General features: G+C 42.8%; 1 protein-coding gene across 1 annotated transcript in view; it reads left to right on the forward strand.

Annotated features, from left to right (window-relative positions):
* LOC126281582 (protein O-mannosyl-transferase TMTC2-like) overlaps positions 1–22,667 on the forward strand; it is a 698,078-nt gene that overhangs the window by 333,838 nt on the left and 341,573 nt on the right. Inside the window, exon 10 of the mRNA XM_049980663.1 lies at positions 19,739–19,983. Within this exon, the coding sequence (XP_049836620.1) occupies positions 19,739–19,983 (245 nt within the window). The remainder of the gene's footprint in view (positions 1–19,738; positions 19,984–22,667) is intronic.

Here is a 22,667-nt window from a genome sequence, read left to right on the forward strand (position 1 = left end):
CCCGCATCAGAGAACCACCTGTTGCATCGATTCTGGGAGAAAACAGCGATTGCAGTCAGCTGCATGCACTGACCTAGGTTGTGGAGTAAGGTCGAAGCCCTGCAGTGACAAGACGGGCTCCGTTCACCATTGTACCGACATCGAGGTATTGGGCCGGTAACCGATTAGCCGCTGACGGCCAATCGTTTCAAACTAGTGCACCAGTACGTGCGCTGTCTCGGTGCAACCGATACGAACGAGCGAACGTAGAGACCGGATGATGGTCGGCAGAATTCAAATGTATTTTCTTCGGTCCAATTAGTCACATTCTCACAGGCAAAATACGAATTATGAGAAACTTACAATTTCAGTACGAGAAAGGAGGAGTTTATATCACCCTCAGCATGAGAAAAGTCATAACAGGGATGCATCTCTAAATGTATTACCTGAGATCCCTGCTTTATTGGAATGACAATGTTTCGAAGAGCTTAACAATTTAATATTAAGGAAGTGAATGCTAAAAAGAAAAAAAATGGTTCAAATGGCTCCGAGCACTATGGGACTTAACATCTGAGGTCCTCAGTCCCCTAGAAATTAGAACTACTTAAATGTAACTAATCTAAGGACATCACACACATCCATGCCCGAGGCAGGATTCGAACCTGTTACCGTAGCAGTCGTCCGGTTCCGGACTGAAGCGCCTAGAACCGCTTGGCCACCGGGGCCGGCAAGTGAATGCTATCTTATACTACATTATTCATATTCCGTGGCTGTCTAGTCATTTTAGCCTTATACTTAATGCAGCACATCCTCTGAAACACAGGAAAAATCTGTACTGGAAATTGTGTGCCTAGTATATAACGTGAAAACAGTATATGTTCAAGCGAGAAACGTGGCGTCCGGCAATTTTGATGCTTAAAGTTACTGTAGCAGGTGGGCATTAGCTGTCTGCTATCTGTTTGCTGTTAAGTCACAGTTCTGCGTACAGAATCACAGTGATGTATATCAATGTGTGGAGGCTTCGAGGAGAGGGAACGTTGCCAGATTATTTTCGTCATCATTATATGGACCCAGCACTTGGCGTGATGGTATGGAATGACATTAGGTGCACAAAACGATTACCTCTAGCTCGCGTAGTTAGTAATTTGGACAGCAGCCATAACATTTTAGGCGTATGAAGGTAGGTGACTATGTCCTTTTCGTGGTTTATATAACGTTATCTTTCAACAAGATAACGCAAGACCGCCTACATGCTGCCCGTGTTGCCCTGACCTACTTCGTTATTGGTGGGGGGGGGGGGGGTTCTACAACCGTCACCCATTGAAAATATACGGTCATGGGTTGTCGAGAGATTAAGAAGCCACCACTCGCCAACCATTAGAATTGAGGCACTCTCGCTTAGAGATGGCGGAGCGTGGAATGACGTATCCGTATCTGTTATCCAAGCTAAATTCTACTGAGTATCCAGCCGGATCAGACCACCGTCACTGCTAGAGGTGGCAGCTGCTTTTTCTAAATTACACACCCAAAATCGCCAACGAATTTAATTATGTATTCCTTCTACTACACTGCAGTCCCGTAATAAGTAAGATTTTGCTGCCCTCCTTCCTTTTTTATTTGCAAGTGTATATACATATTCCAGTAACATTAACGTGACCACCGCCAATGTTGCACATCAACGTTCAATAACCGCACACACATGGCAGGTGGCACAACTAGCAGTTGAGGGGATATATAGTGTCGGGAAGTTGAGCTAAGCAGTGCTGTCGTTGTTGAATGGGTATTGCGGAAATGGAGCGAACTATCTGATGTCCAAAAGGGAATGATCTTTGGCTTTCGGACCATGGGTGGAAGCATTTCCGAAACGGCTAAGTTTGTAAACAGTTCACGTGCCGCTTTGGTGCATGGCAAAATGGCGCTGTTCAATGCAGGCGCAGCGGCATCTGTGGTGAACCATGGACCATAAATGAAAAGGGTGAACTACGGCTGCGGAGATGTTCATGTGAGAACAGATATTGAATTGTTGAGGAATTGACCACCCAGATGAACTAAGAGGCTACCAACAGTGTCTCCTCAGTGACGGTTCAGCGAATGTTGCTGCGTGTGATGTAGCCTCCACAGCAGCCGCCGGGTTCATACACTCAAGCTGACCGCTGTTCGTCGCCGACGAAGGCTGGAATTTGCACGCCAGTACAACTTGATACAAACAACCTTCTACCTTCATCTGAAGTTTTTTGTCGGAATTTTCGGTCTTCTTCCTCTGTGTGCATCAGGGCCTTCTAGAGAACGCCTCCCAATGTCAGTTTTTCATCTTCCAAGTTCCTTCCTCTTCTTCCATTACTGCCCCATTCTTTCTTTTTCCTTTTTCAGTACGCTTTATGCTGCTTACTTTCCTTTCCTCCAAAGAAAAAGTGCTTTCATTTTCCTTTCCGCTACTTCTCTTGTGTTGCTTCTTGCCAAGTCCTTTTCGACCTCTTGAATCCAGTCGTTTATTGACTTGTTTCCGAACATACTTGAGAGTCCATTTGATTAGTTTGCTGTCAGCAATACTGCAAATATGTTCAGAGAACAGCAATCTCTGCTTCCACATCCTTTCCGATGATTTTTTAATGTTCTGAAAAGCTTCATTGTTAATTCTTGGTTTCCAAAACCTAGTATTATCATTCTATTCCTTCGTTCTAATACTTATAACTTTTTAAGCAAATAATTCAGTAATGAATTCGTCGTGTTTAGGCATTTTGGCTTATCTACGGTTTTGTAGCGCGTTATTTCAATAATTTTTGATATGTATTATTTTAGTGTTCTCTTATTTATAGTTCAAGCTCTTTCCATGTTATGTGCCCTTTCCTCTGTAGACGATTTTTTAGCTGTTTTTTTTTATATTTTCTCCCAAATATTGGAATTCCTGTACCTTTTCTATCACTGAGTGATAAATAAATGTCGTGTAACTAGGGCCTCCCGTCGGGTAGACCGTTCGCTGGGTGCAAGTCTATTGATTTGACGCCACTTCGGCGACTTGCGCGTCGATGGGGATGAAATGATGATGATTAGTTCAACACAACACCCAGTCCCTTCCCGGATTCCCGGGAATCGAACGCGAACCATTAGGATTGACATTCTGTGGCGCTGACCACTCAGCTACCGGGGGCGGACCACTGAGTTGTGACAGATGGCCTTTTCAGAAGAATCGTTTATACTCCTCCGGACAGTTGGCTGTTGGCGTGTATGGCGTGAAACGTCTGAAAGCAAATACCTTGCAACAGTCGTCAGATGGCTCAGAGCGGACGCCATTGTCTGGGTGATCCCGCCATCCTGGAAGGGACAACGGATGAATACAGGTATGCATGCATCCTTGGGGACCATGTCCACCGCTACAGGCAGTCTGTTTCTCCTCGCCACGATCGCCTTTACCAGCAGGACAATGAAACGTGTTACACAGCTCGCAGTGTACGTGCGTGGTTCCAAGAGTACCGGTGTAAGTTTACCGCATTCCCCTGAACACCAAACTTCTCGGATTTAAGCGCAATCGAGAATCTGTGGGACCACTTCGATCGAGATGTTCGTGCCACGGCTCCTCGAAAAAGGAAAATAGCACACTAGGCCACGGCACTGCATTCGGAACGGCTCCACAACCCTGTCGGCATCTTCCGGAATCAAAAAAATGTTCCAACGTGTGTGAAATCTTGTGGGACTTAACTGCTGAGGTCATCAGTCCCTAAGCTTACACACTACTTAACCTAAATTATCCTAAGGACCAACACACACACCCATGCCCGAGGGAGGACTCGAACCTCCGCCGGGACCAGCGCACAGTATTCCGTAATCTTATTGGCTCTCTTCGTGCACGTCTCGCAGCGGTCAGCTCTTCAGCGTAATTAGAATAGTTCTAAAACTAAAATACTCCCTACATGAAATGAAGGAAATGTAACAAAGCTGAAAATTTCTTCCACAACAAATCATTTAGTAAGGAATATGGTTGGATTATTTCAGAAGATTTGCTGTTAGTAGTAAACAATAAATTCTGGGCTATTCGTATTTATCTTTGTCTTATCAGTACTAGAGATTTTAATTTACCTATAAAAAAGATGCAATGTGTTCCTAAAATTTGCAACGTAAAAGGAATTTCTGGACATTTTAGGAACTCATGTTGGTCCGATAGAAAAGCTACAGGAATTCAAATATTTGGCAGAAAATATCACAAAAAACAGCTAAAAAATCGTCTACAGAGGAAAGGGCACATAACATGGAAAGAACTTGAACTATAAGTAAGAGAACAATAAAAATAATGCATATCAAAAAATTATTGAAATAACGCACTACAAAACCGTAGATAAGCCAGAGTGCCTGTACACCACAAATTCAGTAATGAATTATGAGCTTGGGAAGTTACAAGTATTAGAACAAAGGAATCGAATGATAATACTAGGTTTCACAAAACCAAGAATTAAGAAAAAACTTATCAGAAGATTTAAAAAATTATCAGAAAGAATGGGGAAGCAGAGATTGCTGTTCTCTGAACAAATTTGCAGAATCGTTGACAGTAAACAAATCAAATGGACCCTTAGGTATGTTCGGAAACAAGTCAATAAAAGCAATGGATTCAAAAATGGTTCAAATGGGTCTAAGCACTATGGGACTTAACATCTGAGGTCCTCAGTCCCCTAGAACTACTGAAACCTAACTAACGTAATGGCATCATACACATCCATGGCCGAGGCAGGATTCGAACCTGGGACCGTAGCGGTCGCGTGGGATCCAGACTGAAGCGCTCAGAACCACTCGGTCACTGCAGTCGGCCCAGTGGATTCGAGAGATCGAAAGGGACTTGGCAAGAGGCAACACAAGAGAAGTAGCAAAAAGGGAAATGCTTGGGGAAAAGTTTTGAAAAAGGTATTTTTCCTTTGGAGAAAAGAAAATTAACCAGGCATAAAGTGTACTGAAAAAGGAAAAAGAAAGAATGGGACAGTATTGGAAGAAGAGGAAGGAACGCAACAGATGAAAAACTGAGTTTGGAAGGCGTTCCGCAGAAGGCGGAAGATGAAGATGAAGAAGATAGAAAGTGCCGACAAAAAACTTCAGATTAAGATAGAAGGCTGTTTGTATCAAGCAACAATTTGTGTATATTTTTTCGGAATCTTTAATAAACTGTTAAGTATAGAGAAAAGAGAACACACGAATGTTTTAAAATATCTTCTTAATCTACAGCCACAGTTAGGCCTACACGCATAGCTTAATGTGTAGCTGTCTAGCCTGTGTGACAAGGGGAAGGACGAGATACGTTTAGAATTTCCTCACTCCATTAAATGGGAACATAATGACAGGCCAAGGGTGGTTTTTGGGCGCCATAACACAGTCATACAAGCATGTGGTTGGGATGGTTACCGGCCTCTAACGTCTGGTGTCAGACCAAAGGTTCACTGCCTCCCAGTGGCAGGTCTCGAAATCATGCATCTCATTCGTAATAATTAACTTGTGACACATCATTCTAGGAGTTTCTCTGAATAGATAATAGGCTTTTTAAGGCCTATAGATACCTGCTGATGAAGGACCCATCGCGTTGCTAAGAGCGTTTTATTCACACGGGTCTCTAACTATTTGAATAAGTGCTGATAAAATAGTCTAACATGAAGGCAAAGAAGTACTAGCAAAAAAAAAGTGTCAGGTTCATATTTGACTAAAAATCGGTTAATAAACAAAAAACTTCTAAATTACGGGATATGTAAAATCTGGGAAAAGGGTAACTTGAAGAGAGGGGGGGGGGGGGACTTTTATCAGGTGGCGGAGTGGGCGGTGTTGCAGGACCTGTGAAAAATGGTAAAGTTTTAAAGATGCCGGGATGTAATCTGCGATGGTGAACGTGATGATATGTCGGGTAAGACTTTATAATATGTAAAGGATTATGAAAGGTGTTAATCTCCACTTACAGTCTGCTAGTGACTTTAGTCTATTGTTCTTTTTTATTGGTTTTGTAAACGCCAGTAAGGTTCCTGTGCACTTTCGTGCACAACCTTTATTAACTCAGAATTAACGCAACCCGAAAACGAGGTAAAATTTCACGTTGCCTGAGCGTGGTGAGACAGCACAGGCCGCGGTTTGTGGAGGTGATATGTGCCCCCGGCTGACGGGACCAGGTGAGCTGCAGGAAGCACAGTCTGTCGTGATTTCCTTGCCCCACAATCTCATTAGTTTGATTGTATCGATACGTTTGTGGAGGAATTGTCGTTGCTATACTGGAGAAATGCTAGAGTTGAATGGTTAGTAAATGTGAGACACCGACCACTTGTCGAAACGTTGCAGTACTTCAACACGACCATACGGTTGAATTTCCAAGAGATTTGCGTACATATTTTAGTGTATTCGTAAGGTGGACTGGATAGCTGTGGGTGATGATGTGGGAATAAGTGAGATGGAAACTAAGATTATAGTCTTGGAGTTGACGAGACTGATCTAGAGGTACCACAGGCTTAACAACGAGGTGAGATCGATATGGATGGAGTTTTGGGAAGCTTGGAGAATTGAGTAGGTGGTAAGCAGAATGGGTGGCAGTTTTGCTGGGTCATACGTGCTGTGTAAAGGAGGTACCGTCCTGGTGAGCGATCCCTGGAGCATTCTTGGTGATGAATGGAAGGTACTGGGTTGGGTATTTTGACTGTGGCCTGTTTACACACCACATATATTTCTGCAGTCACGGCCCACATCGAGTTTCTCGACTGACACCATTGGTCGAAAAGGTATCATACTGGCAGTGGCTTCATTTGGCGATTTTCAGCTACACTCCAGCAGCACTGCTACCATCGCCCAGCAATTTATCAAGAAAGGTAGATAATATCCTACTACATACGAAACGGAAGAACAGATAACTGGAATTATTTCTCTTTTTTTTCTTCTTCTTCTCCTCACTATACAAGTTTTGTCAGGGACAGCTCTTTCAATTTCACAACCATGTCCTCGGTGTCCCAACAAATTTTCTTGCTGGAGGTATTTTATGTAAGAACTGCTTCTGAGTCCTTCTTTGCAGCATTCATAAAGAGTGTTTTTCTGTTGTGGTTGGCAGGAGACCCAACCCTTACCTAAAGGAGGCCGAAATGCACGCGTTTTAGCTCACGCCGGCTGGCGTGAGGTCTGGAACATGACAAGGCAATTAGAATTGAGGAAAACGGACGTAGCTGGTGGAATACTTAACTTTAATCCATTAATGGAGAACGTCGCTCTTTATGGTACATGATTCACAATATCAATATTACGGATACTGGCGCCTTGCTAGATCGTAGCAAATAACGTAGCTGAAGGCTATGCTAACTATCGTCTCGGCAAATGAGAGCGTAATTTGTCAGTGAACCATCGCTAGCAAAGTCGGCTGTACAACTGGGCGAGTGCTAGGAAGTCTCTCTAGACCTGCCGTGTGGCGGCGCTCGGTCTGCAATCATTGATAGTGGCGACACGCGGGTCCGAAGTATACTACAGGACCGCGGCCGATTTAAATGCTACCACCTAGCAAGTGTGGTGTCTGGCGGTGACACCACATTTGCAACATTGTTTCTTCTCTTATTGAAAGCAGGTCTATTTCTTTGCTTATTGAGCCATTTCTGATCTTATCTGTTTTGCTGTAACCCTGTTTGGATTTCATAATCTTAATTTCAGTTGTCAGTTCCTTGCTCCGCTCTTCCTTTGTCTGTATTGCTTCTCGTTGCCTTCCACTCGCGTGCAAGGTGACACTTCAGACAAATTCTTCGAAAAAATAATTCTGAAGACTAATTTATTCTCAGTAATGAAATTACATCCGCCAGAAACGTTTGTCTTGGTATATTGCAAGTCTACATTGCATATCCCTTAGGTCATCGTCCGTTACGTTACTGCCCAAACTGCAAAATTCGCCTACTACTTTCAGCGTCTCATTTTCTGATCTGCGCCGGTCGGAGTGGCCGTGCGGTTCTGGGCGCTACAGTTGGAACCGGGCAACCGCTACGGTCGCAGGTTCGAATTCTGCCTCGGGCATGGATGTGTATGATGTCCTTAGGTTAGTTAAGTTTAATTAGTCCTAAGTTCTAGGCGACTGATGACTTCAGCAGTTAAGTCGCATAGTGCTCAGAGCCATTTGAACAATTTTTTCTGATCTGATTCGTTCATATGCTTTCTCTAATCGGAAAACATTTGCTTCTTCTCCCTGAACTTCAATGCTCATTCCAAATCTGTCCTTGGTTTCCTTTACTGCTATGAAGATAACAAAACATCTGATGGAAATCCATTTGGAAATAAGAACTTTATTTTTTATTTCCATTGTAATTTGTGTATGTGGAAAAAAAAACTGGACTTAAAATCACAGGGTGGTTATATTCAACGTTAAACAGTAATTACGCCCATGGCTTATTAGGAGAATGATTAGTGTTTAAAGTTTATGCCTAGGGAGGCACACCATGTTTAAACAAATATTCCCATTATCGCTAATTTTACAAATTTTCTTCACGTTGTTACAGTCCGTTATAGAAAGAGATACATGGCGATAGACAGTGGGATGTAAGAAGTAAGGAGCTCGGGGAATTTGAAAGTTAATCTACAAAAACACTTCAAAAACAATGAAATTATAAAATAAGAAATGGAGATACAGAAATAGGATTTGCGTAAAGTAGTAGTCGGGCATGAGACAAATGGGTAAAGCCTGTAGGTAGCTTCTTGCTATGAAAACAATGGATGCTTGGAATTTAATTTAATGTTTTGCACGATACTGGAACATATTTTTGGCTCTAACAATACGACGCCCCTGGAGGAAAACACCCTTCTCTCAAGGAATAAGGGGTCAGCTATGGCTAAACATGTCAAAAGCGGCTTGCTTTATTCAAACGTAATATCACACGCACAGTAGAGGGAGTATGTTCCAGCTTCCTAGATTTTAAGAAACTATTCAACACTGCGCCACATCATATAACCACATCAAATATCTTCGCACCTTTGCGATTGCCCTGATGAATATTTCACTAACGGTAAACGGTGAACGTTTTACAAAAAAGGAAGTAACGTCATGTGTACGCCAAGAGAGCGTAATAGTAGCTCCAGTGTTCTTGATAAACACGGTGATTTATCAGATCGCGTAAGTGGCAGGAAGAAAGGCTATGTTGTTTCCTCGAATCAGTGAAGAGTAAATTTAGAGAACTGGTATTTGAGGAAATATGTACGACCATTCTGTTGCGGCCGACGTATGACTCGTATAGGGATCACGCGAACATGACAGTAAGCGTAAGATATATACTGATGCATACAGACTTTCTTCCCTGACAACAGGCGATAGGAAAGCACCCTGTAGGGAACAGTAGTTTATAGTGCGTATATGGAAATACAGAAAACATAAAACTGTAATTCCAACATAAGTTTCTTTGGTAACGGTATTAGTAACAGACTTTAAGAACCAAAAGGTACACATCACAATATTATGAATATTAAGCCATATTCAGAACTGAGCATTTGGTGGAATAGGGATACACGCCATACCGTGTCCGCAGCTCGTGGCATAGTGGCTAGCCTTGCTGCCTCTGGATCACGGGGTCCCGGGTTCGATTCCCAGCGAGGTCGGGGATTTTCTCTGCCCGGGGACTATATGTTTGTGTTTGAGTTCTCCTCATCATTTCATTCTCGACGTCATCATTCGTGGCAGAGGATAGATTGGATTGTGCAATAATTGGACTGTGTAAAAACGGGGATTTTGTACGGGCGCTGATGACCCCGCAGTTGAGCGCCCCACAATCCGAACATCAGCATCATCATCATCATCACGCCATACCGAAGTCTGCCAATTACAGATGCAGATGTAGAACAGCGGTCCGAGTAGCTGAAAATAACCATGTGGGACACAAGTTTTGATCAAAGTGCATATCAGCACCTTAAAAAATATATCCGGGAATAATTGTTGTATCAGATTTGCAGGGTGGTTCATTGTGATTTTGACAATCCCTCTAAAAAATTAAATTTAGAAAATTGATGCCTAATGTAACTGGAGAAAGCCTCATGGAAATAACAATAGATTACATCGCAATCAGAACACTACAAGCCGTTTTCTCACTTTTCCGCCTGAATAGAGCTATGGTGTGTACACAGTAACATATAAGTACAACTTCCACTGCTATAGTGACTTGAAGTGTATGAAGGCTTTGGTGTGGAGCCGGCAACATGCAGATGAAAAGTTGTGTACCCACTGCCCGTAAAAGCTACGCATCGTTGCAGTTCGCAGCTCTGCTCGTAAAAGCCAAAGGCCACGCTGGCATTTCGCATCAGTTTTATGCCTAACTCATATGTAGGGGCGCATAAAATACGTGCACATCAACAGAACTGCGAAGACTCTTTCTATATAGGGCGAAACACAAGCCTCACTAAATTCAAAAAATGTTCAAAAATGTGTCACATATTTCTGCAGGAAGTAACATTGGTTGCGACCAGTCTATTGTTACTAGATGACAATTGCCTTTAATGGTACACTCCAGGCAAATGCCGGGATGGTTCCTCTAAAAGGGCACGGCCAACTTCCTTCCCCATCCTTCCCTAATCGGATGAGACCGATGACCACGCTGTCTCGTCTCCTTCCCCCAAACCAAGCAACCTTTAATGGTAAACCTAAAGCTAATACCTGTTGACTTATTGTCCAATCTGCCCTTTAATTTCCATTACGAAGAAGTAGACAAGGCAGTGCTGCATGTGGTTACTACAGGTGCTGACACGCCCTTCAGCCCTTCGTTTGCAGTGGATCATGCACTCTTTGGTACTCCTGCCTCCATGCGTATAGTGGCACATGTACTGTAAAGTCTGGACATCGTGGATGGGTAGGGGTACAACAACGTCTTTATATGTACCCACGTGAGAAATGCAACGGACTCAAGTCCAGTAAACAGTGAGGTCACACTACTGGAGCTCCTCGACCAGCCACAGCTCACGAAACAGCGATGAAGCACTGCTGCACGATCCGTAGGGAATGAGCTAATGCCCCGTCGTGCATAAAGGACACTCTTTGTCTTTCTGCATGAGCAACATTCTCCAACAGCGCTAGTAATTCATCGCTATACAGTGTCGTCAGAAACGGTCTGAAAACCCTATAAGTATGTTGCAGGGTAGGTTGTCCTGTGAAATAACTATTCAGAAAAAAATGATACTTTGCTCCTTTTCTGAGTTAATTAGCATTGAATTTATCCAATCAAGCTGTTATAACCTCAAATTCAAGCTGCACGTCATAGAGATGCCACCAGACGTTTCTTCGTTTGGTTTCCCGAAACCGAACAAAATGGCGATTCTAAGATTGGATATGGGACTGTAGCAAGGATCGAAACCGAGCCGAAGGCTGACCAGTCTGGTGCATCATCGTCTACGTTGTTAGAACAACTGATACCAACTATATCCGGCGGACCGTTTGAATTTGCGCTCGCAACGGCCAGACTGGCTAACTTCAATGCTTATTAACTCGGAATCTTCGTAACATATAATTTTTTTTCAACAATTACAGCGCAAACTACCTTGCAGCCCCCGAACAAGCCTTTCACACTGTTTCTGACCATCCTGTGTACAACAATCGTTAAGCTGTTTGGTAAAGTGTACGGCCCAATGAGTCTATCGTTTACAATTCCTGTCCAGACATCTAAAGTGTTTCCTGAAACCTCACCTCCATGACTGCTCGAGGGTGTACATCAGCCCACACGGGCATACTGTGATAATTTACTACACCATCTTCTGCGTCACATTAAGTAAAATGCAGGCTGTGAAATGCAGGTCTACAGCAACATCTTGTAGAAGCCATTGGCAGAACTGTAATCGAGCATGGTGGTTCTAACAACCGCTCTTGCAGAACGGATCACGCAAAAGTATAGTTAATACCTACAGCAACTCCATTTCTTATCACACTTGTTTCAGAATCATCTTCTACATGTCGGGTTATTTGTTCCTCCACCTTTGGCGTGCGACCTATAGGAGGGTTACAGCGTTCCATTCTCCTTGCTGTGAATGATCCATTCAAGTTGAATGTCGCTCGATGTCCAGTATATGTGCCTGGCGATTACTGCCATAGTTTTACCCATAATAGAATTCCATGTCTGCCATTTCCCTTGTGGAATAGTGCACATACATACATTAATCCTTGCTCCATAGATCATGAACACGACATTTCGTGATGTGGAACGTGTCACTTTAACATAAGTTTTCTTTACACAAAATAATTAATTTTCTTTTTTTACAGTTACTAATGCATATGTAAGAATTCATCTATTGAGCAGAAGGAGTTGTCATTTAAAAATTCTTTTAATTTGCTTTTAAATGTTGCTTGGTTATCTGGCAGACTTTTAATACTATTTGGCAAATGACCAAAGATTTTTGTGGAAGCATAATTCACCCCTTTCCGATCCAAAGTGAGATTTAATCCAGAATAGTGAATATCATCCTTTCTTCTAGTGTTGTAGCTATGCACTTCGCTCTTTCTTTTAATTTGGATGAGTTATTAATGAAAAATTTCATAAGTGAATATATGTATTGCGAAGGTACTGTGAATATCACCAGTTCCTGAAATAAATGTCTGCAAGGTGATCTTGTGTGGGCTCCAGCTATTATTCTGATTACATGCTTTTATGCAATGAATACTTTCTCTCCTAATGACGAATTTCCTCATAATATGATGCCATATGAAAGCAGTGAATGAAAATAGGCATAGTAGGCTAATTTACTGATATGTTTATCACCAAAATTTGCAATAACACTAATAGCATAAGTAGCTGAACCTAATGGTTTCATCGTTTAAAATATAGTTCGTTCACACTGCATGAGATCACTAAACCTGTTCCGCTAACGTAGTGCATGGTCATCACAGCCCCAGATGGCTGATATAGCAGATCGTTGCTATCCTATGACTGGTATCATTGCCACCAACGGTATCCTACAAATGACAACCAATCAGACATGCGCAGTGAACTGCAACAGTGAGACAGCCTACATTACCCAACAACGGACATTATGCGTCACAAGTAAATTGGACTGTCTCAACGACTATTGCTTTCCGGACATACAGTTACAGGAACTTCTCTTCTAGCTTTCTTGAATACAGCCTTCTGTAAGCATACGTGATATTTTTGTTTAAACGCCATTTATGCAGGCTCAAACGCGTCATTTGGATGCCCCGAATATTTTGTGAACTAGCACATGGTAGAGCGAGGATGGTTTGCTACATTGGTAATCCTTGACGTTTTTATCTACAAAGATATTAAAACAGCCATTTTTTGTTTAATTAAAATGATATTCAGTCTGTCGATCGTTTCTACAGATTTCTGAATTCTTGTTGATACCTTGAGAAGGTAAACGCAACCCACAAAGCACTTTTTCTGGCGTGGTTTGGAATGACAATTATATCTTGACAGAAACGTCTGCAGAATATTGTTAGTAACAATCGCGATAGCCAGAGGTCTCAGCGCCCGCCGTCATTGAATTTCATCAACTCTTCACTGTCGCAAGTGTGGACGCCACACACTGTTTCCGGGATCAGAGTGAAGGACTTCTGCAAAGTTTACTCCCTTCAGTGGAGGAGAGAGATCATCCGGGAGACTGCTTCGCCACTTGTGTTTAGAAAGCTCCTACACTTTTAGCAAAACCATTACTTCCCATGTGCACGAATTGGAAGTGGGCCTACACAACATGAAATTGAAGATACGTTCGTTGTCGATGAAATGAAGTATACTAAAGCCGAAGATCTGCGCGTAAAAGAACGTTAGGAATGAAGTAAGAAACAAAACAACTGACCGCTGAAGATGATTTAAAATAAAGTGAAGCACGTCTGGTGTAAATAAGACAGCGCGCAGGTCGCACAATGTGGCGTCGAATGTAATAAGACCTGCCCCAAGGCAGCCGGACCTGCCCCGCAAGCGGCGTCCCGGCCAATGACGCCAAACGCTCATTTCCATTTCCATTAGACGGATGGTGTTCTGAGCGTTGCCCTGTGGACTATATACATTGTAGGATGCTGAAACATCGTAGGAATGTCAATAAGTGAGCTCACAGAAGATACTAAAAAATAATAGTTCCACTTTCTGCCACCAGGTGAAAATATGAGCAGCAAGCAGCCAGAATATTGTGTGAATGTGGGAAAAGGGGAGGAACGAGCGAACACAAGATAACAGCATTTCTGGGACATTTACTAGTATATGTTCACAGGCTATAGCATTTGTTTAACATCATCTCCCGACTCAGTAACATTTTCTGTTAGTGGGTGTTATGTTGTTGCGTTGCTCAACGGATTGATCTGTCAAGTGCCCTTTGGCTCCTGCAAGAAGCAAATTCCACCTCACACTGCTACAGAAGTCAACAGACGCTCCTAACGTACCAAAAAGAAATGCCTGAAAAACTTTCAGCAATAAATATCTTCTGGAGTCGTCCGTTGTAAGGAAAAGACACAAAAATATTCTATTTTGCTTATGTAACTAGTGGTTCAAATGGCTCTGAGCTCTATGGGACTTAACATCTATGGTCATCAGTCCGCTAGAACTTAGAACTACTTAAACCTAACTAACCTAAGGACATCACACAACACCCAGTCATGTGTAACTACAGGTAGTAGGATAGTTGGTTACTGGAGTATTGCTAGTTGGTGTAATAAAAACATTAAACGAACAGAAAATATTATTTATTGCAAAATCTGAGAAAATCAAGTGAAACTTGTATTTATAAACTGATACACAAATTTCCGGGTTATTTTTGGAACAGGAGGTTACCTCTTATGGATAGGAATCCTGTTAATGAAATTTGTATACAAAGTGTGAAAAACCTCTTTTATCCCTTTTCTTTAAGAATGTAATTTTCTCGGCAGAATGGCTGAGACCCACGGCTACTCCACTCGAATAATTATCTGACTGAATTTTTCGAAGTACGGTCGAGGCTGTCGTGTGAGAAATGTAATGGAGTGATGTGAATGAAGTATGTAATTTCTAATGGAGGAAAGATGGGGCTCGCCTAGGCTGTAGCGCACAATACTGTGAGTTGCGACGACTGCTGCCTGTGTCCTTCGCTGCTGAAAAGCAATACAACTATCTCTTTCTATCTGGATTGACCTTCGCCAATCAAACTCTCACTACGCCTTCATGAAGTCAAGGACTCCTTTCTGCCCCTAGTCTGTTGGCATGGTACACCCATCAGATAACCAGTCCACCACTATGCCACTCGATGGCCAGCATAGTGAACAAACACTTAATCGTAGGCGAGTCAATATAGAGTATCACTCCGATTCGCTAACGACAGAGGCGCTCTCTCAGTGCAGTACTGAGTAGAGACCTCGTCCCTTGCTCTCCGCGTACATGCATTAGCGCACTCGCTCCTGTTAAGTGTTCCTGCTTCAGGAGCTTCACCAGAACGAACCCTCTCCGAGCAAGAAGCGAAAGGGTATATTATCTGCTGTCTTTCTCTCACTCCTCGGGCTCATTGCATCAGAAATAGTCCACGGATCAGCGTTACTCTTACAAACGAGAGAATGGCGCTCTGTTTAAGCCGATCAGTCCGGAAATACTCGTATATAGCATCTGCATTAGTTGTTTACTGTCCACCAGTGAGATCTCTGAAACTGCATACTAGGTCCGTCAAAAATGCGTCTGCTGCAACTCTCCCAAACAATACAGTGGGTTTTGCTTTTAAGGTGAACACGCAGGCCACTATCCCTTTTCTCTGGCAAAAACTGGGCGATTGGTCGGCTGCCGCAGCAGCATGCTAACTCACCCTCCTACGGACTTTCCAGCGAGCTGGTTGCCTCCGCCAAACGAAAACTACTGTGGGCGTCGCGTCTTGAATGTTTGTGTATGGCAGCCTCGACTTTTTAATCTCGGTGCGCACTTGCCATTTATTTATCAGATTTGAATATCGATAACATGGAAATATGTAAAACTGACTCTACCCCAACGTACCCACACACTACTAATGAAGTGTCCTAGCCCATCATCCTCATTACTCCTGGCATTTCGCTGATTCTTGTAAGAATTCGAATTTGTGTGCGTTGGCGCTGAAGACACTTTTGTCACCTCGCGTTAAATATATATTGCGTCGGTTATTTCGGACTTGTATGTGATGTCAATGACAATGCTGTTACCTATTCCTAAGTTCGGAGTGGTGAATAGACCTAACTTTCTTTTATATTGGCCATAGTTTCATTCGATTGTCAAACGTCTTACCGAAATCTATAAAAGCGGGATGTGTTGTTACGGTCTTCAGTCCTGAGACTGGTTTGATGCAGCTCTCCATGCTACTCTATCCTCTGCAGGTTTCTTCATCTCCCAGTACCTACTGCAACCTACATCCTTCTGAATCTGCTTAGTGTATTCATCTCTTGGTCTCCCTCTACGATTTTTACCCTCCACGCTGCCCTCCAATACTAAATTGGTGATCCCTTGATGCCTCAGAACATGTCTACCAACCGATCCCTTCTTCTAGTCAAGTTGTGCCACAAACTTCTCTTCTCCCCAATCCGATTCAATCCTTCCTCATTAGTTATGTGATCTACCCATCTAATCTTCAGCATTCTTCTGTAGCACCACGTTTCGAAAGCTTCTATTCTCTTCTTGTCCAAACTAGTTATCGTCCACGTTTCGCTTCCATACATGGCTACACTCCATACAAATACTTTCAGAAATGACTTCCTGACACTTAAATCAATACTCGATGTTAACAAATTTCTCTTCTTTCAGAAACGCTTTCCTTGCCATTGCCAGTCTACATTTTATATCCTCTCTACTTCGACGATCATCAGTTATTTTGATCCCCAAATAGCAAAACTCCTTTACTACTTTAAGCGTCTCATTTCCTAATCTAATTCCCTCAGCATCACCCGACTTAATTCAACTACATTCCATTACCCTCGTTTTGCTTTTGTTGATGTTCATCTTATTTCCTCCTTTCAAGACACTGTCCGTTCCATTCAACTGCTCTTCCAAGTCCTTTGCTGTCTCTGACAGAATTACAATGTCATCGGCGAACCTCAAAGTTTTTATTTCTTCTCCATGGATTTTACTTCCTACTCTGAATTTTTCTTTTGTTTCCTTTACTGCTTGCTCAACATACAGCTTGAATAACATCGGGGAGAGGCTACACCTGTCTTACTCCCTTCCCCACGACTGCTTCCCTTTCATGCACCTCGACTCTTATAACTGCCGTCTGGTTTCTGTACAAATTGTAAATAGCCTTTCGCTCGCTGTATTTTACCCCTGCCACCTTTAGAATTTGAAAGAGAGTATTCCAGTCAACATTGTCAAAAGCTTTCTCTGGGTCTACAAATGCTAGAAACGTAGGTTTGCCTTTCCTTAATCTTTCTTCTAAGATAAGTCGTAGGGTCAGTACTGCCTCACGTGTTCCATTGTTTCTACGGAATCCAAACTGATCTTCCCCGAGGTTGGCTTCAACTAGTTTTTCCATTCGTCTGTAAAGAATTCGCGTTAGTATTTTGCAGCCGTGACTTATTAAACTGATAGTTCGGTAATTTTCACATCTGAACACCTGCTTTCCTTGGGATTGGAATTAATATATTCTTCTTGAAGTCTGAGGGTATTTCGCTTGTCTCGTACATTTTGCTCACCAGAATGGTAGAGTTTTGTCAGGACTGGCTCTCCCAGGGCTGTCAGTAGTTCCAATGTAATGTTGTCTACTCCGGGGGCCTTGTTTCGACTCAGCTTTTTCAGTGTTCTGTCAAACTCTTCACGCAATATCATATCTCCCATTTCATCTTCATCTACATCCTCTTCCATTTCCATAATATGGTCCTCAAGTGCATCGCCCTTGTATAGACCCTCTATATACTCCTTCCACCTTTCTGCCTTCCCTTCTTTGCTTAGAACTGGGTTTCCATCTGAGCTCTTGATGTTGTCTTATCTCCAAAGTTCTCTTTAATTTTCCTCTAGGCAGTATGTATCTTACCCCTAGTGAGATAAGCCTCTACGTCCTTACATTTGTCATCCGGCCATCCCTGCTTAGCCATTTCGCACTTCCTGTCGATCTCATTTCTGAGACGTTTGTATTCCTTTTTGCCTGCTTCATTTACTGCATTTTTATATTTTCTCCTTTCATCAATTAAATTCAGTATTTGTTCTGTTACCCAAGGATTTCTACTAGCCCTCGTCTTTTTACCTATTTGATCCTCTGCTGCCTTCACTACTTCATCCCTCAAAGCTACCCATTCTTCTTCTACTGTATTTCTTTCCCCCATTCCTGTCAATTGTTCCCTTATGCTCTCCCTGAAACACAGTACAACCTCTGGTTTAGTCAGTTTATCCAGGTCCCATCTCCTTAATTTCCCACATTTTTGCAGTTTCTTCAGTTTTAATCTACAGGCCATAACCAATAGATTGTGGTCAGTGTCCACATCTGCCCCTGGAAATGCCGTACAATTTAAAACCTGGTTCCTAAATCTCTGTCTTACCATTATATAATCTATCTGATACCTTTTAGTATCTCCAGGGTTCTTCCATGTATACAACCTTCTTTTATGATTCTTAAACCAAGTGTTAGCTATGATTAAGTTGTGCTCTGTGCAATAGCCCCAATCCATATTCACCGACTATGTTTCCTTCGCTCCCTTTTCCTACACTCGAATTCCAGTCACCCATGACTATTAAATTTTCGTCTCCCTTCACTATCTGAACAATTTCTTTTATTTCATCATACATTTCTTCAATTTCTTCGTCATCTGAAGAGCTAGTTGGCATATAAACTTGTACTACTGTAGTAGATGTAGCCTTCGTATCTATCTTGGCGACAATAATGCGTTCACTATGCTGTTTGTAGTAGCTTACCCGCATTCCTATTTTCCTATTCGTTATTAAACCGACTCCTGCATTACCTCTATTTGATTTTGTGTTTATAACCCTGTAGTCACCTGGCAGAAGTCTTGTTCCTCCTGCCACCGAACTTGACTAATTCCCACTATATCCAACTTTAACCTATCAGTTTCCCTTTTTAAATTTTCTAACCTACCTGCCCGATTAAGGGATCTGACATTCCACCCTCCGATCCGTAGCACGCCAGTTTTCCTTCTCCTGATAACGACGTCCTCTTGAGTAATTCCCGCCCGGAGATCCGAATGGGGGACTATTTTACCTCCGGAATATTGTACCCAAGAGGACGCCATCATCATTTAATCATACAGTAAAGCTGCATGCCCTCGGGAAAAATTACGGCCGTAGTTTCTCCTTGCTTTCAGCCGTTCGCAGTACCAGCACAGCAAAGCGGTTTTGGTTATTGTTACAAGGCCAGATCATCCAGACTGTTGCCCTTGCAACTACTGGAAAGGCTGCTGCCCCTCTTCAGGAACCACACTTTTATCTGGCCTCTCAACAGATACCCCTCGCTGAGGCACGCAAGCCTCCCCATCAACGGCAAGGTCCATGGTTCATGGGGGGGGGGGGGGGGGGAGGGGGGAAGCGGGATACGTTTCCAAATTATTTTCTGTTGTTTGTTCTGTTACCTGTTTCGTGGTGAAGACGTTATCCGATCAGTGCCTACATGCTAATAAAAAGTTCTAATAAGTCTTTTTTTCTAGCCGTGTATATCGCCATGCACTGCCATATCTGTTCGGGCAAGAAGAACATTTCTCGCCTTGAAACATTTGTCGTTGTCTTGGTCTTTGAATTTTATTGTCCAGCAGTGTATGCATACACGCATAGGCGCCACTCTCCGAGACTGTCTACGATCTCTATGCATAGTAGCAATTGTAACGTCCCGTCACCTCTACGTGACGCGCGACGACCCCACGTAAGCGCGTGTGCCGTTTGTGTTGCAGCCGCGTACCTGAACCTGGGGCTGGTGCTGTGGCGGCAGGGCCGAGAGCGGGACGCGCTCGGGGTGCTGCGGGCGGGCGCCACAGCTGACGGCTCGGCGCTCAAGGACCCGCGCGCACACGCGCAGGCGGCGACGGCGTGCCGCTTCCACCTGGGCCGCCTGCTGCTAGAGAGCGGGCGCGCCGCCGCCGCGGAGAGGGAGCTGCGCGCTGCAGTCGCCGGCAGGCCCCCCCACTACCAGCCACAGGTGCGTGCTCCACTGCCCGCTGGCGCACGGCGCTGCGCTGCGCTGCGTTCCGCGCTTAACCCTTTCAGGGCAAGTGGTTCCGTTTGAAACCACCTACAGATTTCTCATCTTGTGGCAAAATGGCAGTGGCTACTTTTGGGAACACCATTCAGCAGCCTAGTTGGTGCTGCCGTCTGGTGGCTGTCACTGGAACCACGTCAAAATCTGTAAATATTAGCCAGTAATGAGCCGAGTTGGACAGCCATTTTTGAACGCTGTGCGCGAACGTCTTTGTTCTCAAATTGTGACTGTATTCTTCTGTATTAGGTAACTTTTATGCATGTATTAAATGCAGAATACTGTTCTGTTTTCGTTAATACTATATTTACTGCAATAATAACCAAAATAATGCATTTATTTCCGTGAGTGTTGTGGTGGTTCCATTTGAAACCACTGCTCCAGTAACGGCAGCATTAGTAGGTGTCACGAACTTCTTTTTTTTCCAGTTTCACGTGCTGTAATCTCACAGAGTAAAGGATGAGGAAATTCTGGAGCGCCTTTTCGCACATATTCCTTTATATCCCCACTCACACATCGACAATAGCAGTGACAGTGAAAGTGATGTGCTAGCTGAAGACAGTGATCTGGATTTGCGAACGAAAACATCTGTTTTATCTCAAATTATTTCGGAAAGTGAGAGTGAGGACCATTTTGACAATGACTGTGATGATAGTTTCAGCACTAATGACGATTTGCCACTGTCTTCCATTGCGAATTTACATGGAGAAAGGATGTCAGTGCAATGAACTTTGCCGCCAATTTTTCAGCGGAAGCTGGTGTACGAGGAAAACTTAAAATTGACAGTGAAGGTATGCAACCAGTAGATTCTTTTTGTGTCTGTTTTGTGACACTATGTCAGAACACGCAGTTTTCCAGTCTAACCTGTACACAACACAGAAAGGTGGCAAAAAGGCCTCCCTCATTCTAAAGCAGAATTAAAAGTATTTTTGGCTATAAACATTCTAACGTTAATCAAGAAACCTTGTTATTATCGTGATTGCTGGTCATCCCATAAGGAACTTCGAGATGAGTACATTTCCTCACTAATGACAGTAAAAAGGTTCAGCTGGATTTTGACACATATTCACATCAATGACAACGCTGTTATGCCTTCAAGGGAGAGCAGGAATTATGACAAATTATATAAAATCCGTCCACTAATCAATTAGATACTGGTAAACTTCAAAGAATTCTGTGCACCTACTAAGGACAAAGCTATAGATGAATGCATGGTGAAGTTCAAAGTACAGATCGCATTCAAACAATATATGCCCCAAAAGCCAATCAAGAGGGGATACAAAATCTGAGTCAAAGCTGATAAGCTGGGATATATTTGTGATTTTCAGATATATACTGGAAAAGTTGAAGGCAAATCCTTACAAGAGAGAATTCTGAGAGATATCTGTAAAGGCTTGGAGGGAAAGGGATACCACATATACTTTGACAATTTTTTTACCAGTGTCTCACTTTTAAAGAAGCTAAAAGATGACGGACTTTTTGCATGTGGAACAATTAGATCACACAGAAAACGACTTCCTACGCTAAAAACAGACAAATAGCTGCAAAGAGGAGAGTTTGACAGATCAGTTCGTTCTGATGGCATTGCCTGCATCAAATGGAAAGACAAACGTCATGTTGCTGTCTACAATTGATTCGCCTGTATTTGTTGAAGAAGTCAGCCATAAAGAAAAGGATGGAAAAATCACAAAGGTACCTTGCCCAAAAATAGTGAAATCATATAATGCAAATATGGGATGTGTCGATAAGGCAGATATGAAGAACATTTTTTATGCAATAAACAAGAAATCGCGAAGGCAGTGGCTATGATTATTTTGGTAAATAGCTAATATTTCTATTGGAAATGCATTTATTCTGTTTCGATTATGTAATCCAACAGCGAAGCAAGTGCTAAAGGATTTTCGAAGACGTGTTGCCACAGGCCTGGTAGGCAGTAATGTCTTCAAAGATAGTCCTGGACATCCCAATACACCGTCAGAACCATCTGCAAAAAAATTCAAAACTGGGGTTCCAAATGAGAAACGTATATCGGAAGCAAAACATCTGCCAAAACATGGAACCTCAAGGCGCTGTGTGCACTGCAGCACAAATAAAGAACCCCAAAGAAGCAGATGGACATGTAGTCACTGCCAGGTAGCCTTATGCTTATCTGCACAAAGGAATTGCTTTCTACTGTATCATCAAAAGTGGTGACATTTAGCGGGCAGTGGCTCCATTTGAAACCACCCTGTATGTGTTCAGTTTATATACATTTCATTTAATTTATGCATTTTTCTGACTCAATGTATGAAAAGAATACAATAAAAACAAGGAAAAATTAATTTTTTTTTTAATTTTGCCCCTGAAAGGGTTAACAAACGAGTGAGGAGAACATGTGGATGGGCTCGTGGTCTATCCTTCTGAGGAGAAAACATGCTAGTTAGAAAATAATCTACAGCAATGTCAACTTACATACTCCACAAGTCACCATAAACTGCATAGTGGAGGGTACATCGAGCAACTACAAATAGTTCAAATGGCTCTGAGAACTATGCGACTTAACTTCTGAGGTCATCAGTCGCCTAGAACTTAGAACTAACTAAACCTAACTAACCTGAGGAAACGACACACATCCATGCATGAGCAAC

This window comes from Schistocerca gregaria, chromosome 7 (assembly GCF_023897955.1).
Source record: "Schistocerca gregaria isolate iqSchGreg1 chromosome 7, iqSchGreg1.2, whole genome shotgun sequence".
NCBI lineage: Eukaryota > Metazoa > Arthropoda > Insecta > Orthoptera > Acrididae > Schistocerca > Schistocerca gregaria.